Here is a 20,048-nt window from a genome sequence, read left to right on the forward strand (position 1 = left end):
TGCAATGATGTATTCAGTATATTGTTTTAAGTGCAGAGTTGCAGGGTGCTAATGAGAAAATAAATCACGCAACAGTCGCTGTTTTTTTTAAAAATATCCTTGTTGTGAAGGCAGGAGTAACTTTCACGGAAGACTTCATGCAGCGATGGAGACACTGAATGAGAAAAGCTCAATTCTGTTTGAACACGTCTCACAGGATCTTCACGACGCAGGTATGCGAATTAAAAAGCTGCCGACACCTTGTTTCTTTCTCTGAGCTCCCCCAGCGTTCCATCTGTGAAAACGCCACGCTGCGCTTCCTCCAGCTGGGATCCTCCACATCATTTCTTGTCAAAATGACAAGGGAAGTGAAGCCTTAGTCACGACTGAAAATGATTTATCAACATTTTTGAAATTGAGAACTTTTGGCTACTGATTAATGCAAAGTCGACTCGTCCGATACTTATGGAATTTATTAGACCTGAATGAATGGTTATATGAAACAGTTTAACAGACTTTTGTAGCAATAAATATCCATCTCACAAGGCAAGTCAAATATTGACTAAGTATGTCTGTAATTTTTTTAATGAATGAACATTGAAAAATCAAAACATTCTACACACTGTCCCTTTAAGGTTGGCCCCTTTTTTGTTGGCAGCCAAACATTTGTCTTCTCAGATACAGCGCCCTCTAGAGTGCGTCAGCGCACCACACATCTGGCCTTTTGTTATTATTAGTTTTAATAAGTATTTTATAAGTATTTTAGTTTATAAGTATTGCCTGTTAGCATTTCTTAAAGAATGCGTTACTGTATATTAGATTCTACGGTGCGTTCGGGCAAATACGTACAAATTCCCGTTACGACACCACTGCGTCGTAAAACGAGGATCATCTGCGTCGCGCACGCTGTACGCATGCGCAAAGAAGTCACCACCTCTCTTGCTGAGCCAGCTCAGCTGACGCCAGGAGAGCAGTCGCGGCGCATCAGCAACATCTCGGCGGAAGATGATGGCAGACTCTGGAAGTCCTGAAGATCAGGTGGCGGTGATCGGCAACACCGACATCACGCCCACTGAGTCGGAGAATAACATCATCAACACGGTAGTGCTATTTTTATTTTGCTTCAACGTGACGTTGAATTCTAAGTTGTCGTTGTTGTTAGCCCACTAGCTAGCAGGGGGGGAATCTTTCGAACGCCATTATTGACATTTCGGAGTTGAGGGAAAGCTTTTTGTGTTTTACCAAACTTTTAAAGCTATTGCACCTATGTGCACTGTTAAACCTAAAAGAATATGTCGCTTTCGACAGGTTGTTCTACTACAAACTTCACTCATGAAGCTAGCTTGCTAACTACAGTGGCTTCTACACTCGCAGTTGGCGTTAAATGGAGTTTTTCCTTCAGTGTTCTGTAGTCTATGGGTTCCTTATTTGTTCAAGAGTTTTGTAATGCTACCATGCGGGCTTGAAAGAGGAAGTCTCGTGACTTGTTAAATATTTTCTCGACTTGGCACCTTGGGCATCAGGGTGTCAAATGGTCGCGTCTGCCTCACAGTCAGAGGTTCCGGTTTGGAGTTTGTGGACTTTCTTCAAGTCCTCCAACTTCCTCCAACGTTAAAAAAAAAAAAAAAAATCCCCATAAGCCGTGGATGCTGGACTTGAACTTCTGTGTCCACCACACCTTATTGTTTGACACCATTGTATGCTGTGCAGATGGTGGAAAAGGAAACATTGCTTTTCAAGAAGCTGGAGATCAATGTGGCGGAGGCTGAGAAGAGAACGGGCAAGAACACGGTCAACATGCAGGAAACCTACACCGTCTACCTCGTAGAAACAAGGTAGGGCAAAATGGTCGTGGGAAAAAAACGAGGAGAATTTGCAACTTCATTCATATTCCTTCAACACAATGATAATCAGAATACTGTGGTTGTGAAATGTCCTTTTGCTAAATCATCACAGACCATCTGAAACAGTTCCTAACGTTTCTCCACCCACCACACCTGACACACTGTGGAGACGCTACAGTGAGTTTGAGCTACTCCGGACGTACCTGTTGGTCACCTACCCGTACATCATCATCCCTCCACTGCCAGAGAAAAGGGTGAATAGAAACAGAAATGCGCACTTGTTCTTTTTTGTCTATTAATGCACAGTTCTTTCAACTTTAGGCGGAGTTTGTGTGGCACAAGCTGTCAGCTGACAACCTCGACCCTGACTTTGTCGAGCGGAGGAGAGTCGGCCTGGAAAACTTCCTTCTGCGCGTGATGTCACATCCTGTCCTCTGTAAAGACAAGATCGTTTTCCTTTTCCTTACTGAGGTTTGTACTACTCGGACATCTTGACTTTTATTTTCATACACGGTACATTCCATGTTTTGAAAGCAAATGCATAGCTGAAAATGCTTCCTTTCTGAGCAACCTGGATCTTTGCTGGACCACAAATGTCAACTGAAAAACTCCTGTCTTCACCATTTGTATTCAGGAGAAAGGGTGGAGGGATGCTGTTTTCGAGACAGGTTTCCAAGACAAGGTATTGTCTTTCTGTTCGGTAGTGCTGGGTCATAATTAGAGAATCATTAGGGGTCCAGTACAAATTCATGAAACGCATAAATCTGTGTGATACGAGTTTAAGTGAACGAAGCTTGAACTTTTCCAAGACATTCTATTCCTTTAGATGCACCCGTGTGACCAAATTCTCCTCGAGCTGTTCTGGGAATATTATCCAAGAGCAAATTGAAAATGATCTCTTTTGGTAGGCGGACTCCAGACTGAAGTCGCTGAGCGCCATGTTCAGAGTCAAGAGCCCTGACAAGTCGGTGTCATTTTCTTCAGTCTTTTATTTTTGTTAAGTCCGTATTGCGGAACACAAGAGATGCTGACTTGGATTTTCTCTTGCATTTCCCAGGCGCTTTACAGCACTCAAACAGTATAGCGATGAATTGAACACGGCCATCTCTCAACTTCTCAGGGTGAGAGCGGTGAGTATTTGCACGTGTCGGTACACAAAACACAAATTTCGGTAACACCATTCTAAACTGTTGACAGAGTTGGAAATTGTGCTTACCTGTCTTCAGGGTATTTTGTATTTCTGCTCTCCATGGTAGTTATCTGTGTTTCTTGCAGAGAGTAGCAGACAGACTGTATGGCGTCTACAAAGTCCATGGAAATTATGGACGAGTCTTCAGGTGAGTGCCATGCATTATTTGTTAGCGCCACCAGGGGGCGCCACATTAACGTTCTAAATATGCTGGTTAACAGCAGTGAATTTTGTGCTCCACAAGATGTCATCTTGCTGTCCTTTGACTTGTCAATTAAGAGCAGGCAGGTTGTGATTGTGTACCGTTATCGCTCTTGTCCATCCAGTGAATGGAGCGCCATAGAGAAAGAGATGGGAGATGGACTACAGAGTGCCGGTCACCACATGGACACGTGAGTACCAACTGACATTCAGCCATTCATTTTTCTAAAGCACTTGATCTTGAGCTTAAACTGGGTGAGAAGCTAATGGATGTTATAGTTCAGATTCTTTGGTAATGCGCTTCAGGAATGTGGGAGCAAGATAGAGTACCCGCAGAAAGAAGAAATTGACATTTGTGTAGAAATATACATTTCAATAATACCTACATTTTTCGATGTGCGCGGCCAGGTATGCTGCTTCAATAGACGACATTTTAGAGGAAGAAGAGCACTATGCTGACCAGCTGAAGGAATATCTCTTCTACACCGAGGCTGTGCGGTAGGTTTTCAGCAATTTTTGAAAAATAATCTAATCGTGATATTTTCCCTCAATATTGAGATGTCCCATCAACTTTTCAAATCGACTACATTGTGATGACAATTTGAATTTGAGGAATTGTTGCCACTTCATCATGTCGCTGTTCTGTATTCTATGTATGCTCAGGTCGGTGTGTCGGAAACATGAGCTGATCCAATATGAGTTAGAAGTGGCAGCTCAGGATCTGGCCTCCAAGAAGCAGCAGAGAGAAGAGCTTGCCACCGGGGTGGGTAATTCATGGATGAGACCGTTTCAGCATCTGGAGCTAACCCCATTTCTTTGCTCGACTTGCATACTGTGTGTGTTTTTACGTGTAGATGGTGCGTGTCTTCTCCCTGAAGGGGATGACCAGTAAACTGTTTGGCCAGGAGAGCCAGGAGCAGAGGGAGAGCAGACTGGCGGCCTTGGAGCAGAGCATCCAGGAGGGAGAGCAGACGCTCAAGGAGAAAAACGCAGAGTGCCAGTGAGCTCATATCCTCCACATTGTTTGCTCGGCGTTATCTTTAGTGGTTGTCCGTGGGAAGAAAAAAAAAAAAAAGTGATCCGGGGCCTTCTTTTATTGAGCGCTGGCATCTGTCGTTCTTTACAGAGAGTTTGTGCAAACAGCCTGGGAAGACATTGAGCGTTTTAAGGAGCAGAAGGACAGAGATCTACGCGAGGCACTCATCAGCTATGCTATTATGCAAATAAGCATGTGTAAGAAGGTAGGTTTGGTGGGACACAACACCAGGTACGCCAGCACAATCTAGTGAGAGCTTTTCTGTAGGCAGAGGTGTATCATTTTTTCCCCCTCATATACGCTGGTGCATTTTAATAGGTTTGTATATTTGTGAAAAAAGGTATTGGAGTGAAGGCCACTATCTGAAGAAATGCAATAAAATTTAAAATTCTGTCTTTATGAAAATCTTTTTGTTCCATTTAACTCATGGTTATCCTAGGAAAGTAAACGAGCTCGACTCTGAAGTGAGTTAGTTAGTTCCGAGCTTTTTGTTTTTGCTTGCTATTTATCAAATTTTTGTCGTAATTTTGATGTGCCGCAGGGAATCCAGGTGTGGTCCAATGCCAAGGAGTGTTTCAACAAAATGTGAGCCACTTTCCAGCCAATCACCACCCCAGCCAAAAATCAATACCTCAAACTTTGGTACCACGCTGGTCAGTTGATGTCCGGCTAGTCTTTTGGAGATAAACTCTCATTGTGAATCATTTGGTCCAATCCTCCGCGCTCCAAATCCAGGTTTGTCAACAACTTTTCTCAGCATGATGTGGAATCATTTCATCCACTGAGAGAGTACATGTGAGGCTCAAGACTGAAGTACGTTCCATTTGGGGTTTTTCCTTGTCCAAATCAGGGGTGAGGAACCAACAGCTCATGGGCTATATGCGACCTGCGAGAGAGCATTTGATCTGACGTAAACTTCTCGAATCAAATAAAGCCTCAAAATAATTGAGGTGGGGTTGGGGCGAATCGTGTTCCCCACCCCTGATCGAAATCAACTGCAACTCATTGTGTCAAATACATAACCTTGATAAGAAATGTTTCATTACTCAGCCAAAGCCTTTAAAGTTTTGACGTGTTCTGATAAGGAGTAAATAATTAATTTAGAGTAATTTATTACGACACGTTCTAATGTGCAAATAAACCGCAGAGAGTGAGAGGTCCTACCAATTTTCCCATCAAGCAGGTTACCAAAGCATGCATGCGCTGTACTTGTTGGCCTTTAACAATCAATTGAAGACATCACAAAAACTGCAGAAAAAAATCGGATCAAATTGTGGATCAGAAATGTAATGTTAAAGCTTTCTGTTGTTTGTTTTTTTTACCAAAATTGCTTTGTTTCTTGGGAGATCATTTTTGTATGTTATTGTAATCATTGTGGTAAAACACTAATAATAAACATTTCTGTAAAAAACTTGTTCTGTTTTCTATTCAGACTATTGCTTACAAGGAAGATGGTGTTTTAGGAACTAATAAACTTAATGACTTCCTGTTATGCATCTGTAAGAATGATTCTGTTGGACGTATAAAATAAATGTGTACACTATGCAGGACCATGAAAAACAATTAATGAAATAAACACGTATTTATTTTCCTGTAATCAATTGATGACACGTTTCATAATACATTGATTTTAATTCCACATTTAACTAAGACATCTATTTTATTATTTAATGATGCATGTATTTGTGTGATGTAATTCTACATTTAATTAATGACACTTTCAATGAAACATTTCATCATGTATTTATAAATCTTTTTTTCTTTTGATAAATGAGAATCTGTTCAAAGGTACGTGTGTGTGACATTTCTGTCACCACACTCAATTGAAAGCGTAATTTATGGGATACAAAACGGCCGGGGGTCTTAATCATATTAACTAACATGTGGGGGGGGGGGGGGGTGCCGGCGGGCCGGCTCGTGCCGTGTCTGCCTCCCGGTGTGTCTGATTTTAAGAAGGGGAAAAAACTAGCCCCGCCTACCTTAATAAAGCCCGGAACCTTCCTCCTTCCAATCGAGACAAAAGAAGGAGAAAGGCGAGGGGAGAAGCTCATTGCAGAATTTTTGAAAACGGCTACCAGAACACAGACGCACACGCACACGCACACACCCTTCCGAACCTCTCCACGTCATTGTCTAGCACAAGCCGGTGCATTCGAACCGCTGGAAGCTGCGTTCCAATGATGTCATACCTGTGGATCCTGCTGCTCTCTGGAGCCTTGTTGGCTGGACTTGCTAACACACAAGGTATTTTATGATTTTGATTTATCTCTATCTATCTATCTATCTATCTATCTATCTATCTATCTATCTATCTATCTATCTATCTATCTATCTATCTATCTATCTATCTATCTATCTATCTATCTATCTATCTATCTATCTATCTATCTATCTATCTATCTATCTATCTATCTATCTATCTATCTTTGAATGACCTGTCAACCTGTCAATATGGGGCATATAGACTGTTAATGGGACTAAGTGATAATGATGGTGATGAATTAATGGAAAAAGCATCAGGGGAATGTGGTGGACCTGCTGTGATTTACTTTATGTCTCGATTTTTAGGCGGGTCAAAGGGTCACAGAGGGACATATTTGCACATGTAAGCATAATTATTCATATGTAGATGAAAACGCTGAAATGTGGAGCCTCTATGGTATCACCTAGCTTTGCATTTTCTCCCCAGAGATACCTTTTGCCAAGTGTTCAATTGTTTTGCAATTTTTGATGCACCAGCCACTTCAATAGGTTAGAATCAGATCCAATAAATAAATCAATAAATATGGAGTAAATATGTTCACAGTTTGAATGACAATGGTATTTCCTTAAGCGTATTAATGTAGTATATAGCTTTAAAGTAAGCATATTGTTATAAAATTCTCCATAACCTACTTCAATATTTAAAGATGAACTTTTATTAGTTGATTAATCCAACTAAAATAGGCTCATTTGGAGATTAGAAAGAAAAAAAAAAACCTCATTGCAGGCCTCACTATTATTATTATTTTTTTTAGAATATACATGTGTACCCAAAAAAGAAATGATAGCAAGCCTTATGCGTGGTGGGTTTGGATTGTTGATGAGATGTTAGGCACTGGACTATGCAGCTCTACCAGTTCCCTTTGGCTTAACCGCCAAACCACCAGACAGACACACACGATGACGCTCATATGCGTCTCGTCATACCATTTTCTCAACCGCCGATGTGTGTTGACACTAAAACAAGAGAAAGTGCTTACTGGCCTGTTTGTGTGTATTAGTTAGTCTTTTATCCCTTATGTAAAGTTCTAAACATGACGTAGGGGCAGGGAGTGTCTGTGTAATCAGAGTAGCTGGAGAAAACACCCCACGACTTTACTTCCTCTCCCCCCCTCGGGGTCCCCAGTTCAACATATGTGTGGACGTCGTACAGAACATGTCTTGAAAAAGTGTAATGCCCTTCCAGCCCTCGATGAAAGCTTGCATGTTGTGTGCCAGGTGTGTGTTTACACAACTGCCGTCTGGTGACGTGTGTACTTGGGGAAAAGTGTGTCTCACAAACAAACAATTGCGTGAGATACTTGGCACAAAAAAATAGGCCTGGTTGCGTATCGCCTGAGAACCTTGAGGTGTGATATTACTCACACACTTTTCCACCCAAATCATTGGATTATGATTATCAACATTATTTTTGAATAGCTGATTTTAAGCATCTGTACTGAAAACGTGTTTTTTTTTCAGCAAATTGAAAACGACAAACATGGGAAAAACATTTACTCACCAGTATAATAAATGTAAAACAGTATAAAGTTTATACAATCTTGAGTGTAATAGAAAATGGTTGGATGTGTTGGTATCGCGAACATCACATGATCGAAAACTAATTGAGCCAGGTCATTTGCGCTTTGGCACTTTGATGTCAATTAAAGTTGGCAGCAGAGGGCAGTATAGAACAAAATGATCAATGATAATTAAAATAGATAGATGCTACTAACGCAATATTGATCCAAATTTTTGTTTTTGTTTTGCCTTGAGTTCCCCTTTAATTAAAATCTCACCTGTGGTTTCAAGATAGCAAGAGTTTGACTAAAGGATTATTTCCACTTCTTACGACAACAGAACAAAAGATTTTGGGAAAATAACCCCCCCATGGTGAAGTCATGGTGAAACGTTCCAAATATTGGGATCATATCGCCAGCGTGAAATGGCCGAAAAGAGGTGTGTGAAATGTGCTTTTCTGCTTTCTCCATTGCCCTTAGCACAGGGTTGCACCCAAATAATGCAAACCATATGTATGTACATGTAACGGAAGAAATAAACATACAGGATGTCACAATAAAAGAGTCTGGCCGTGTTGCGTACTTAAGTCTGACTGCAATTGGCTCATAAATCAATGTCCTTTTTTTTAATTTTTTGTCAAGGCAAACGAGGGTTTATATTTTGATGAGTTTGTTTCTTAGATTGTATCAGCGAAAATCCTTTCCCCTCCCGGCCCAAATAGTTTACCCTTGATGTCATAATTGCGCTCAAAATTCCGATCAGAATATAGAGATGCATTATGTATGTTCATTAATCTCGAACCAACATATCACGGTTCTAAGGTCAAGGAGCTTTGTTGGCTTTCGTTTGACACCGCCATGTGGTTTGGACTGAGACGATCGCGTGCGACCACGCAGAGACGTAGATGAGTCAGAATCCTTCGGGGGGAAAGCTGTGGCGAGGAAACAACCAGAACTCGGGAGACAAAAGCAAAGAAAAAGAAGCAGGGAGAAGTCTTCGGATGCAAAACGGAATCAAGAAGAAAGGGTTACACAACAATTTCCCTTTAAGGCTGGTCTTGTGGATGTATATGTTGGCAGCAGTGAGAGGGAGGGAGGGAGAGGGGGGGGAGGTGTTAATGGAACACCCCCCCCTCTCCTTTTTTTGGGCCAGTGAAGGTAGTTAGCAAGGGAAATGATAAATGGGAACACAATGTTCTTAAAAATGCCACCACAAACAGATTTTGCTTTTATGTGGGAGTTGTTAAATCATCAACTCTGTCATCCATCTTAATAAGATCGAATTCTTTTCGATTCATTTGTATTTTGAAACCAATTTCCCTTAGGACGTCATGGAAAGTCAGTTCAGTGGGCAAATCCTTTATTAATTGCACAGGGAGTATTGGAAGTAACACAAATAAAACGGAATATAACTATAATGTGGAACAAAATCTCAAACTTGCTGACATTTGTCATCAAGCTTACATATTATGCTGCGTGCATTTAAATTGTCTGCTTGCCTGTGTTGCCCATAACAACATATCATCTGCATAATAATAATAAACATAAAATCACTTTGAAGATCCCAAACGCACCTTCTGGCTGTATTGACTCAGTTGTCTCCGTATTTCATGGACTAACACAGCAGCTGCTCAAAAACATTCCATTTTGTGACACCACAGAGCCTAAAGTAACCTTGGGCATGAGCCGCGTGCTGCTTCACCAAATCTAAAGCCAAAGACTTTGTCTGCTGACGTGTCGCAACCTGTTCTGGAAAAGTTCCATGACAAGCTTGTACGCATCTGCCACCTCTTGACTCTTCAAATAAACTATTGAGCCCTTGTGTTCACATTAGAGTGGGCACTGTGCCAACAGGTAGGGAAAGGAAAAAAAAAACCCAAAAAACACCAACGTCGCTCTTATCACATTTACTCAGCATGCAGGCGGGTGTTTTTTTTTGCCTGTTTGTGTGTGTTTTTAAACACATGAACGCACAGGTGTGTTTGTGCCTGTTAAGTCTGTTTGTTTATGCCTAACTTTTGGTTTAGGGGTTGATCCGTCAAGGTTTGTTTGTGATCGGAGCATGCCATGATATCTCAATGGGAGCTTCGGGCTTCAACTGATGCACTTGGCAAACTGGGATGTTGTGTTGCGAAACTATAATGAATAGAAGATGAAGAACCAATTATGACAAATGCTAATGGCACTAAATCAAAATATTCAGTACATCTGTTTTATGTAGAGGCCTGCTTATCCTCAGTTGTGATGTGGTCCAAATTACTTTGGGAGAGATGTGAGCTACACCCAGGATTGGTCGCCAGTCAAATTACATGTTCGCAAAGAACCTCGCTCACGGTTACACAATTTCAAATCTTTAATCAAGATAGCATGGATGTTTTTGTAAAATGGCAGGGAGCTTAAGTACCTGGAGAAAACACTGGAGACTTGTGAACCACTTGGGCACTGTACTGCCGTATATATGGATATATATATATATTTTTTGGGACAAAGTTGATCTTTCCAATGGCATTGGCTGATGTTTCCAAGCCCATCAGGCTTGCTCGCTTTGCTGTCTCAGCTCCTCACACACATCAGGGGAATGTCACAGTGCAGTCTCAAAGACGCACAGGCGTGCGCCAAACAAAGACGAGGTCTTCTTATTTTCTCATTAGTGCACACCCGCAATGCCAGCGTGGATGCAGTTTTTTTTTTTTCTTTTTGGTGTGGAGGCAGGTTGGCTATGATTGATGTCATCCCATTGTGGCTGCAGCAGGAACACATTAGTACAGGGTGCGGCTGTGTGTATGTGCGTGTCGCTGAGGTTATGCATGTTACAAAATGTGGTCAAACAGTTTTTTTTTACCTTTCAGGCAAAAGTTTTAAGTAACAGATGGACAACAAATGCAACGGTTATACAAAGCCTAAGCTGTCTTGTTTTGTTTGAAATACACGCAGTGGAAATGCTCATGTTGAACACAATTCAGTTTTTTGTTCCTACTGGGCAATCATATCTTTGCCAACATCATGAAACTTTTGTTTACTGTACCTCCAAATAACAATACATAACAATTTGAAAATGCTAACGCTCACATAATGATATTATATAATGTAAATTAGCCACATTGTCACCATCCGACAATAAGTTAGCTCTTCACTAAATGCCTTCCATTTATTTCGGCTTTTTTCTTGCCTTCTATTAGATGACGTGGCCCCAACAGAGGATGCTGACGTCCATTCAACCTTGTTGCCCGAAATTGTAGAGCATTTAGACTCCGAGGCTGTTGAGGTGAGGACATGTCGGGATATTGCAACAGACTAAACATACACATCAGTAATTGTCATTTACACCCTACGAATATGTTACAATATATTATTTTAGATAACTTGTCCCAAATACATCGTATGGAAGCCATTATTATATCAATTAGTCTATTGATTACTCAGGTAATGAGACTTGCTTGTCCATTACATACAGGAACTAGTACCAGAAAGAGAACCTGAGCCAACTGAAGCTGGACCACATGAAGAAGAAACTCCAGCTGAAGGGGAAGGACAGCCGGACGCTGCATCACAAGCAGAACCGGAACCAGAGGATCCTGTAAAAGTAGAATCACAAGCAGAGCCTAACGCCGACGAAGAACCAGAAGCAACTACCGAAGGAGAAGCGGAGGTGGCTCCGGAGGAGGAAGAACCAGCAGCTCCAGAAGGGGACCAAGAGGCGACAGCTGAACCAGAACAAGAGGCTGGCGCAGAAGAAGAACCAGAGGCTGCAGAGGAACCAGAACCTGCAGTAGAACCAGCTGCTGAACCAGAACCAGATGCTGGAGCAGAACCAACAGGCGAACCAGAAACAAAGACTCCAGTAGAACCAGCTGCTGAATCCGAACCAGAGGCTGCAGCAGAACCTGCAGAAGAACCAGACGCTACTGAAGAAGTAACACCATCACCTCAAGGTCATTAGGAATGTGAATGGTTTTCTGTCTTTATATTTGCTTTGGAATTGACTGGCGAGCCTGACGTTCCTCAAGACCCCTCGACAAGTTAGGCGGTGTCGCAAATAGATGGATGAAAGTAACTATTTGATCGTTATAAATCAAGCCAATTTAAAAATCTTCCTCCCGCTATCTGCTCTTGAAGGTCCTGCGGCTGGTCCAGATGACATTCCCGATGTGGATGAAGAACCTAGCGCCGGCGCTGATGCAACTCATACCCATGATGAGGTCAGTTAGTGGCAGTCTTGGTAGTTTTTCCAGAACTGCAAATTACAAACATGCGTCCAAACTTTATTTTCTCAATTTGATGACAATTTTGCAGAACATGCCTGATTTTTTTTTCCATACAGTAATTCATTATTTTATTTTAGCGTACAAACTAAATTTTAGTGATTGTGAGACGATGTTTCGACTATTGCTGGCACATACAATGTTCTCTTGCAAAGTCGGGTGGGTTTAGTTTAGCCCTCCGAGAGTCCGCACGATAAATAAAACATTTTCACAGCACGGCTCCGAAGATGAAGGCACAGCAGGAGCCGATGCAGCTGTGCCACATGACGAGTCAGCTCACGCCGGAGTGGAGGTGGACGTTGGCATCGATATAAAGCCCCAAGTCCCTTCAGGTGAGAATATTGTTTCGGATGAATATTTTCTTTTGTTTTCTAAGATTTTCAAATCATGGGACTGTATCAGAGGAAAAAGTGCTTTTAAGTCTTCAATGAATCTAACACGCACGTTTTTTGGAATGTGGGAGGAAGCCATCGTGCTTGCAAATGTTCATGCAAAGTCCACACAGGAAAGCCGCAGCCCAGACTTGAAACCAGAACCTCGGAATTGTGAGGCAGACGTGCTAAGCACGGCGAAATATGGTATCATAGCTTAAAACGAATGAAAAAGAACTTTTTTTTTATGTTGATTGCATATGAGCTGTGATTTTTTTTTTTTTGCGTCACAGCGTAACGTGAATATCTGTGGAATAAGTCCAAAATGTTGCGCAATCGTTCATTTTGACACATCCCGTTCCCGTGCGATCTCCCCTTTCATATTGGACGGCAACTCCCTGTTGTGTCAGCACATTAATTTGAAACATAATTTTGGGAGGTTTTCTCACAAATTACCTTGACAGGTTGTGAGGTGGGCGGTTTGATTTACCTTGAATTCCGAGTGGTTATGTTGCAAGCATGAAACCTTCCAAATGACCTCAGTGCGTCTTAATCACGTTTGAAGTATCGCCCTTCATTTGTCGGGACAAGTGTATTTTTCCTAGCCATTTTTCATTTGCTGCTTTTTTTTTTTTTTTCCTCTCTTCAGCCATTTTATTCATCTGTTAAATATTAGCTCAGTGCTTTTTGCTCCCTGATTGAATATCTTCCTTTTTTGTCAATCATGAATGACAACATTGTGGAGCTGCTTGATCCACTATTTGTGCATAATTCAGAATGATTAATTATCTCTCCTAAGAAATAACCGACAGTAGAACTCTTTTCCAAGGTCGAAACTTTTTGCCACTATCAGATCATGCCGTTTTTTAAACAAATGCCTTTTTTTTTTATTGCAAACTATTTTTACCAGAAACCTAAATCTGTAACTTCACACACCTCCATTTTTTATTTTTTTGGCCAACATAGATATAGTCTATATTGTATTACAAGATGGACATTAACTGATGAGATTGAGATTATCTGTTTTAACAGTTATCCCCAAAAGCAAGTCGTCTTTCATTCCCAATCCGGATTCACTGGATGAAACCGAAACTAAATAAACACAAACCGTAAATAATATAGCCGACGCTACCCTGACCTTCCCTGAGCAAGCTGTATAAATCTTGCAGGGTTTTCCCCAAAGAGCACCGAGCGGAGCGGATAAAGTATTGTTGCTGTCAGATAATCTCCTAAAATCCATGTCATCACCAGTTCACACAATCACGCCCTTTGCTGTGAGGCTTTTACTTCAAGCCATGGGGGGAAATGACATGATGACGGACGGGTGAGGTTGCTATGGGAACGGTGGGAAGATACGCCATCGGTCTTGTCTGGGTCGGGGGAGAACATCTGGATGATATCCCACTTGGGTGGAGATGGATGAAAAGTAACCTGAGGGGATTAATTTGGCCTTTCGTTCACCATTTATGTGTGTTTTGTCAGATGGAGGCTTGAACTTGGAAGACGCTCTGTCACAAAGCGACGCGCAGGACACGCCAGCCCATTCGGGGAGGAGCAAAAGTGCCGGATCAGTGGGTTAGTAACTTAAATCTTGAGCATGTTGGAAGAGAAAGATGTTAAAATGACTTGAGGCATATTTGTCTGTTTCAAAAAAAGTTCCTCTCAGGGCATCACACTGTGATATAATCCATTTTTGTAATGGTTCCCACTCACATTTTGACAATAATGTGAGAGCAAAAGTTTTTTATTTTTTTTTAATTCCTTTTATTCTTCACCTGAAAGCTGAGTCATCCAGGTCAGTTTAATCATTATAATTGAGTGGAAGGCACTCCTCACGTTTACTCTGTCATTAGTGGCTTTGTGGGACAAGTTGAAGCAGTTCCGAAGGTAGTCATGACGACACATGTATACACAAGGACAAAACCAGCTCTTGAATTTTTCGCTTTAAGCCTCCCACTAATGTTTTTTTTTTCCTTCTCCGTAGCACATGTTGCTGAAGCCACAGGAGGAGGTAAGCAGTCCCCCATCATTTCAAGTGTAGGGACAAAAGTATTGGGTCACCCCTCCTGAATGGTACTTTGACTTATGAGTGACCCAACCTGTGAGTTTTTTCTTAGCTACAAGTTGTCACACAGACCTTTTTTTTTTTCTTCAGTTGGAAGCAAAAAAAAAAGTCAAATTATGAGTAATGTGATTTTTTTTCTATTCTTTTTGTCACACTGAAACAAATGAATGATTTTTCCATTCATTTGAATTGCAAAAGATGATTTTTAGATGCAGGTGTCTCATTGTATGTTAAGGCACCACTTTATGGGCAAAATGTTTATTCCCTTTTCTTTTCATTCATTTCTAGCCACTACCAACGTTTTAAGCACCATTTTAGAACCGCTAACTTCCATTCTAGTTTTCTAAATATTGTCTCTTTTCTTTCCATTATTTCCGTCAGCTGCTGATGCTGAAGGTAAGTTCCCTTCTTTTGTGTAACTGTGAACATAACCAGCCACCTGTATACCGACACTTCCATATTTTTTTTATTTCCTATTTATTTATTTTTTATTGCCAGACAACAGCGTTAAACAATCTCCCAAATGTGCCTCTCACAGTCAGAGCCCAACCAAATCACCATCTGATTTACTGATTTGAATAAATCTTTCCAATGATAAATCAGCAAGATGTTTTTCCCGGATAGATCAAATGCCTGTGTGCAAATTGTGCAACCCACAGTCTGGCTTATCACAAAAAAGAAATGTAAGCCTACGCTTTCCCTTAAGCATGTTGAAGCAAGCACAGAAACCAGAGCTAGCGTACACCGTTTCGGTACCAGCTTGTCTGAAAGAAGAGAAGAAATTTCTTCCGACGCCTGTCAGTGATGTTTGTCGTTTTGCTACACGATGTCTCTGCGAAAGGGATAGCGAGATAAAACGTTGTCGTCATGTACCTAAGTTTGTCATGTTTTGTAAATAGCTTTTCGAAACCTCTTTTTTTTAATAGGGCCATAAAGTTTTAAAATAGGCACGCCTACACCTTCAGTATCGAAGATGTGTCATCCGTGGGTTGACTCATAACACCCCCACATGTATTTACGACTTAATATCTGACTCGTCATGTCAAACTCTTTTGAATGGCCGTTTGTTTTATTCCTTTGTTTCATTCCCTCACTTCCCCCACGTTCCACCCGGCCGACATCCTTCCTCGTGGCGGCACGACATCCTGCCATTATATCCACTTAGTAACTGAAATCACTTATTTGAAACAATAAGCCAAATTAATGCCGATTTAATATTGAGCTTGTTGCATAGACTCTGCGAGGTATTAGATAAACGCTGCGTATGACTCGGCACGAAAATGATTCGGATCAGGGTTGTCATGGTAACCAGGTCAATGCTGTTTTGATGAATGATAATTACATCATAAGCGAGGTCATGGACTGTTAGCGTTTTAATTTTTTAAAATATCAGCAAACATATTCAATTCTATTTATTTGATAAGATTTGGTTTTCTTCTGCTCAAATGACTACACAGACACACCGGAAAGGTTGCAATGATTGTTTTTTCGAATGTATTTGTTTGTGGCTTTTAGAATCCGGCTCGGGCTCCTTGGCGGCAATTTTGTGTGCGGTGGGTGTTGCCGTTGCGGGAGCGGGCACTGCATTCTATACCTACCACAGGAAGAAACTCTGCTTCAAGAATTTAAATGGTACGGATCGTCCTAATTCTTGACTCCAATTATCACCCAATACACGTACTGGCCTCAACATTAGGAACACCTGAGCTACAATGTAAAATTCCACATTTACAAAAAATATTAGTGTGTTTTGATTGGCAACAAGATATTTTCCGCATAGTCAGATGGAAAAAAAATCGGTTCCCACCGTCAGTACAGAGACAAACATTGATTAAATAATGTCAATTCAGCAACCTTATTTACTGTCAACATGAACAAAGCATCCAGTATGGTAGCAAAGGTTACCAGCATACACACAACAAAAGACAAAATGACATTTCTCACACAGTTGGTGTGTCCAAGAAAAAAAAACATCAAATTGACCATATTTGGACTTGTAAGATTTTTGTCTAACAGTAATGACATGCAAGATTGATCTGAATTAAGGCAATTGCAAGTGGAGTAAATATTTCATTTCAGAAATCAAACGTTCATTTGGAAGTGATGTGTCCCAATGAGAAGGCATTTGATTGGCTAACAGTTTTTTTTTTTCAATGATATGTGACATCCTTGTCGGCTTCTTTCAGAGGAAGACCCCGAGGCCGCACGCAAGGCCGACGCAGGCGAGGCTCAGTCGGATCCTCAAGGTACGACAGATGCTCACACATACACACACAGCCAATTATATTTATTATAAAATTTTCTATTGGGTCTTTTTGCAGTCCTTAGCAACCTGCTGAACTCTTCGTAGAGCAGAGCTGATCACGTGACACGACTAGGACCAACCAGTCAAGCAAAGTGGCAAGCTCACTGATCTGAGGCTTTATCCACTGTGGAGGCGCATTACTGTGAGGCCCCCATTGGGGAGCTGTGTGTGTGTGTGTGTGTGTGTGTGTTTGTGCGTGCATACGTGTGTATTCATTAGCATAGAATGTGGGTAAAGCAACAAAGCAATTTGATTAGCAATGACAATTGGCCAGACATTTGTTTGTCCAAACTTCTCATGACCGAAATACTTTTTCTAACTTTACTGACACACATCCATTCATTTATAGGAATTGAAAAAAAACAAAACACTGTGACTGATCTCTTTTTTTCATGTCAATTTTATTATTGTACGTTGACAGGGTTTAACTATATAAAACCAGCCACGATTTATACACAGTTGAAATGACATAATAATTAATAATTTAAATACAACCCCAACAAATTGATTAAAAAATATATATACGTTAAGCGGCGTGCGTGTGATTTCTACCACATAAAGATCAGCGATTGGGGTGCAAAAAAAATCAAATAAAATCTAAATATTATCAGTATATGTGTGCATAGTGGACTTGCATCTGTAAAGCAATTGAAGTGGTCAGTGGATGGAAAGAGGGAAGTTCTCATGATAATACGTGCGGGATTCTGCTAAAGAGATTAGAATAGGCAATTAAGTCAGGAAATTCTTGTCTTGCCTAAACATTGAGGTATAAAATACTGTAAATAAACTAATCATAAAAAACTAAATTAATCCCTTTGCTGCAAAACAGCGTGCTTCGATCAAAAAGAATTTTTTACCTGGGTCTTGATTTACAACTATTCGCGACCCCTTTTTAGCTGACTTTGGGAACCGTGCCTGATTTCGATTCTAACCAAGATGTTTGGCACAAGTGGTTGAGGATGGTGGATTGATGGACAATAAAAAAGAAGCGGCTGTCATCATTGAAACAGATTGGATTTGTGTCCCAATACATTTACTCACTTATGTGTAATTTAGGAGCTATTCAAAAGTCCATATCACATGTTAGTGGCTGAAGCCAAGTGTCACTGTGAGATTTGTACTTAGATGCTGTCAGTTGAGTGCCTTTCACTGTCCCAGTCTGGCTTGTCCCGTGTACAGACGCACTGAATGTCTCCAGAACATCCACTCTTTATCGAGATGCTCAAAGTATCAATTTTTATGTTCTCACAAGCCACAATTTAAAAGGTTCACTAACACAGTGGACTCTTCAGCGTGAGAAATATTGACTTTAATTGCCATTTAAAATCAACATTGTACCATTTTGAGCAGGAAAAAAGAATCTCAAATTAAAGTCACATTTTTTATACCCAAATTGAAGTCACATCCAGCTAATCTTGTGGCTTGTGAGTGCATTGTACAATGTCTACTACCTATAACACATAATTATGTGTAGTTCTTAATTCTGTTCAAGCCAGCTATCTTTTTCTCTCATAATCCCCTTTTTTTCAATGTAAATCCTATCCATTGTGTTTAGTGAGGTGCCTCAGACTGTTTTTGAATAGCGTGTAGGATCTTTAGTGATTGTTATTGTGGAAACTTGCCTAAAAATGAGATGCTGCGATGTTAATGATTTACTTAGTATCGTAGCACAAACTGCTAACATCTGAATGTCTTCTTTTTTTTTTTTCTGTTGCCTTACAGTTGCTGTGTTCCCTTTAAATCTTGTTTGCTGCTTAATGGTTGAATAGAAATACAAAAATAATAATGCCACGCAGCTAAAATGCTGTACATGACAGAGGCTGTGACTAACAGTCTAGCCACAATTATTTGTAGTATCGGAAGAACATTAATGACGATGAATGAGCTGGATGGCTGCAGATTGCCCAGTCAAAGTGTAAAATACCTTGATTAAAATTGCAATAACAACGGATGGGCTAATTTCAGTACATTTCCTAATCATCGGATGAGTAACACATCTAATTGTGTTTATTGTATTTAAATTATTTTCAAACTGACTTAAACTGAGAGATATTGTTGAGACACAAGGTGTGACCAAGAGCTGTTAATCATTTTGCTGTGCACACAGCCTTGGGGGGGGACCTCATTTGGTTTTTAATTGAATGTTGTGTTGAAAAAAAATACACCCGTTTTGCAACACTCCATTTTACACAAGTCACGCTAGCAATCTAGCAGCCGCAACTGCTTGTTTACAAAGCACGTTGTGTACGGTGGCACGTCTCATGCTCGAGGTATGTCTTCGATCATAGATTCGAAGGAGCGAAGGGAGAAGTAACTTAAGGTTATATTCGAATCTTACTGCATTATAGCAAATTCCTCCTTTAATTTTCAATTCCCAATGATCAGTGAATTGATGATTAAACCCATCCCTAAATTCCAACGATACATTTTGAACAAAACTACTGGCAAAAATGTTCTTTTCCAGCTGTCAAGCAAAAACATTTGGCTTTATTATTACAACATCAGTGGACCGCTCCTGCCTTATAAGCACATCTTGATTATGAGAAGCAACAAGGTTATGAACACAAATCTCGAATTTCCTTCAAAGATTTTGAGACATATCATTTCTTTTCTATGGCTATTCAGTGTGTTTTTTTTAATTGTAGAAATTATAGACTTCATGTTCGTCATCAAGCACTTGTGGTGTAAATAATGTTGAAAAGTTGAATTAAACAAGCAGTTTCGGTGGGAGTCGGCCTGTCTTTCTTTCTTTATTCTTTCAGCTGCATGCGTCAATTACTATTTTAGTATCTGTTGGATGTTAGGTAAGTCATAAATTGCAAGGAGGAAGTGAGAAAAAAAATGACAAGTGGGTTAGGAATGTGCGACATGAAATGTTCAACATGTCAGGTATTTAGAGAGGCATCTGCATCCTGACTGATTGATGGTGACAACATTCATGGCATAATACTATTTGCTCAACCGACCTCATCCTCATGTAAATTATGCCATTTAAAAAAGAAATTATATTTCAGAACAACTTTTGATTATGTATT

General features: G+C 40.5%; 2 protein-coding genes across 2 annotated transcripts; both read left to right on the top strand.

The window, feature by feature from the left end:
- The first annotated feature begins 878 nt into the window (after nucleotides 1-878).
- On the top strand, nucleotides 879-5,647 carry snx4 (sorting nexin 4). Its single transcript, XM_085919916.1, has 14 exons — nucleotides 879-1,080; nucleotides 1,690-1,814; nucleotides 1,936-2,077; nucleotides 2,145-2,294; nucleotides 2,458-2,505; nucleotides 2,732-2,787; nucleotides 2,881-2,953; nucleotides 3,099-3,160; nucleotides 3,339-3,404; nucleotides 3,622-3,711; nucleotides 3,877-3,976; nucleotides 4,068-4,213; nucleotides 4,340-4,454; nucleotides 4,791-5,647. Exons 1-14 carry the CDS (start codon nucleotides 985-987, stop codon nucleotides 4,836-4,838), a joined length of 1,317 nt encoding a protein of 438 aa, XP_085776042.1. The 5' UTR covers nucleotides 879-984; the 3' UTR covers nucleotides 4,839-5,647.
- A 613-nt stretch (nucleotides 5,648-6,260) lies between these two features.
- On the top strand, nucleotides 6,261-19,743 carry LOC147050993 (uncharacterized). Its single transcript, XM_085919917.1, has 11 exons — nucleotides 6,261-6,493; nucleotides 11,190-11,275; nucleotides 11,465-11,942; nucleotides 12,127-12,209; nucleotides 12,487-12,604; nucleotides 14,126-14,218; nucleotides 14,628-14,654; nucleotides 15,090-15,104; nucleotides 16,224-16,340; nucleotides 16,895-16,954; nucleotides 17,030-19,743. Exons 1-11 carry the CDS (start codon nucleotides 6,427-6,429, stop codon nucleotides 17,056-17,058), a joined length of 1,173 nt encoding a protein of 390 aa, XP_085776043.1. The 5' UTR covers nucleotides 6,261-6,426; the 3' UTR covers nucleotides 17,059-19,743.
- The last annotated feature ends 305 nt before the right edge of the window (nucleotides 19,744-20,048 follow it).

This window comes from Syngnathus leptorhynchus, chromosome 9 (assembly GCF_054491065.1).
Source record: "Syngnathus leptorhynchus isolate UIUO chromosome 9, UIUO_Slep, whole genome shotgun sequence".
Classification (NCBI taxonomy): domain Eukaryota; kingdom Metazoa; phylum Chordata; class Actinopteri; order Syngnathiformes; family Syngnathidae; genus Syngnathus; species Syngnathus leptorhynchus.

Bases quoted from the DNA above. Each gene is read 5' to 3' on its own strand.
- snx4 (XM_085919916.1), top strand. From the start codon at position 985: ATGATGGCAGACTCTGGAAGTCCTGAAGATCAGGTGGCGGTGATCGGC. The intron at 2,954-3,098 runs GTGAGTATTTGC...TGTTTCTTGCAG, and splicing joins AACTTCTCAGGGTGAGAGCG to AGAGTAGCAGACAGACTGTA. The intron at 3,161-3,338 runs GTGAGTGCCATG...TTGTCCATCCAG, and splicing joins AATTATGGACGAGTCTTCAG to TGAATGGAGCGCCATAGAGA.
- LOC147050993 (XM_085919917.1), top strand. From the start codon at position 6,427: ATGATGTCATACCTGTGGATCCTGCTGCTCTCTGGAGCCTTGTTGGCT. The intron at 11,276-11,464 runs GTGAGGACATGT...CATTACATACAG, and splicing joins TAGACTCCGAGGCTGTTGAG to GAACTAGTACCAGAAAGAGA. The intron at 16,955-17,029 runs GTACGACAGATG...GTCTTTTTGCAG, and splicing joins GGCTCAGTCGGATCCTCAAG to TCCTTAGCAACCTGCTGAAC.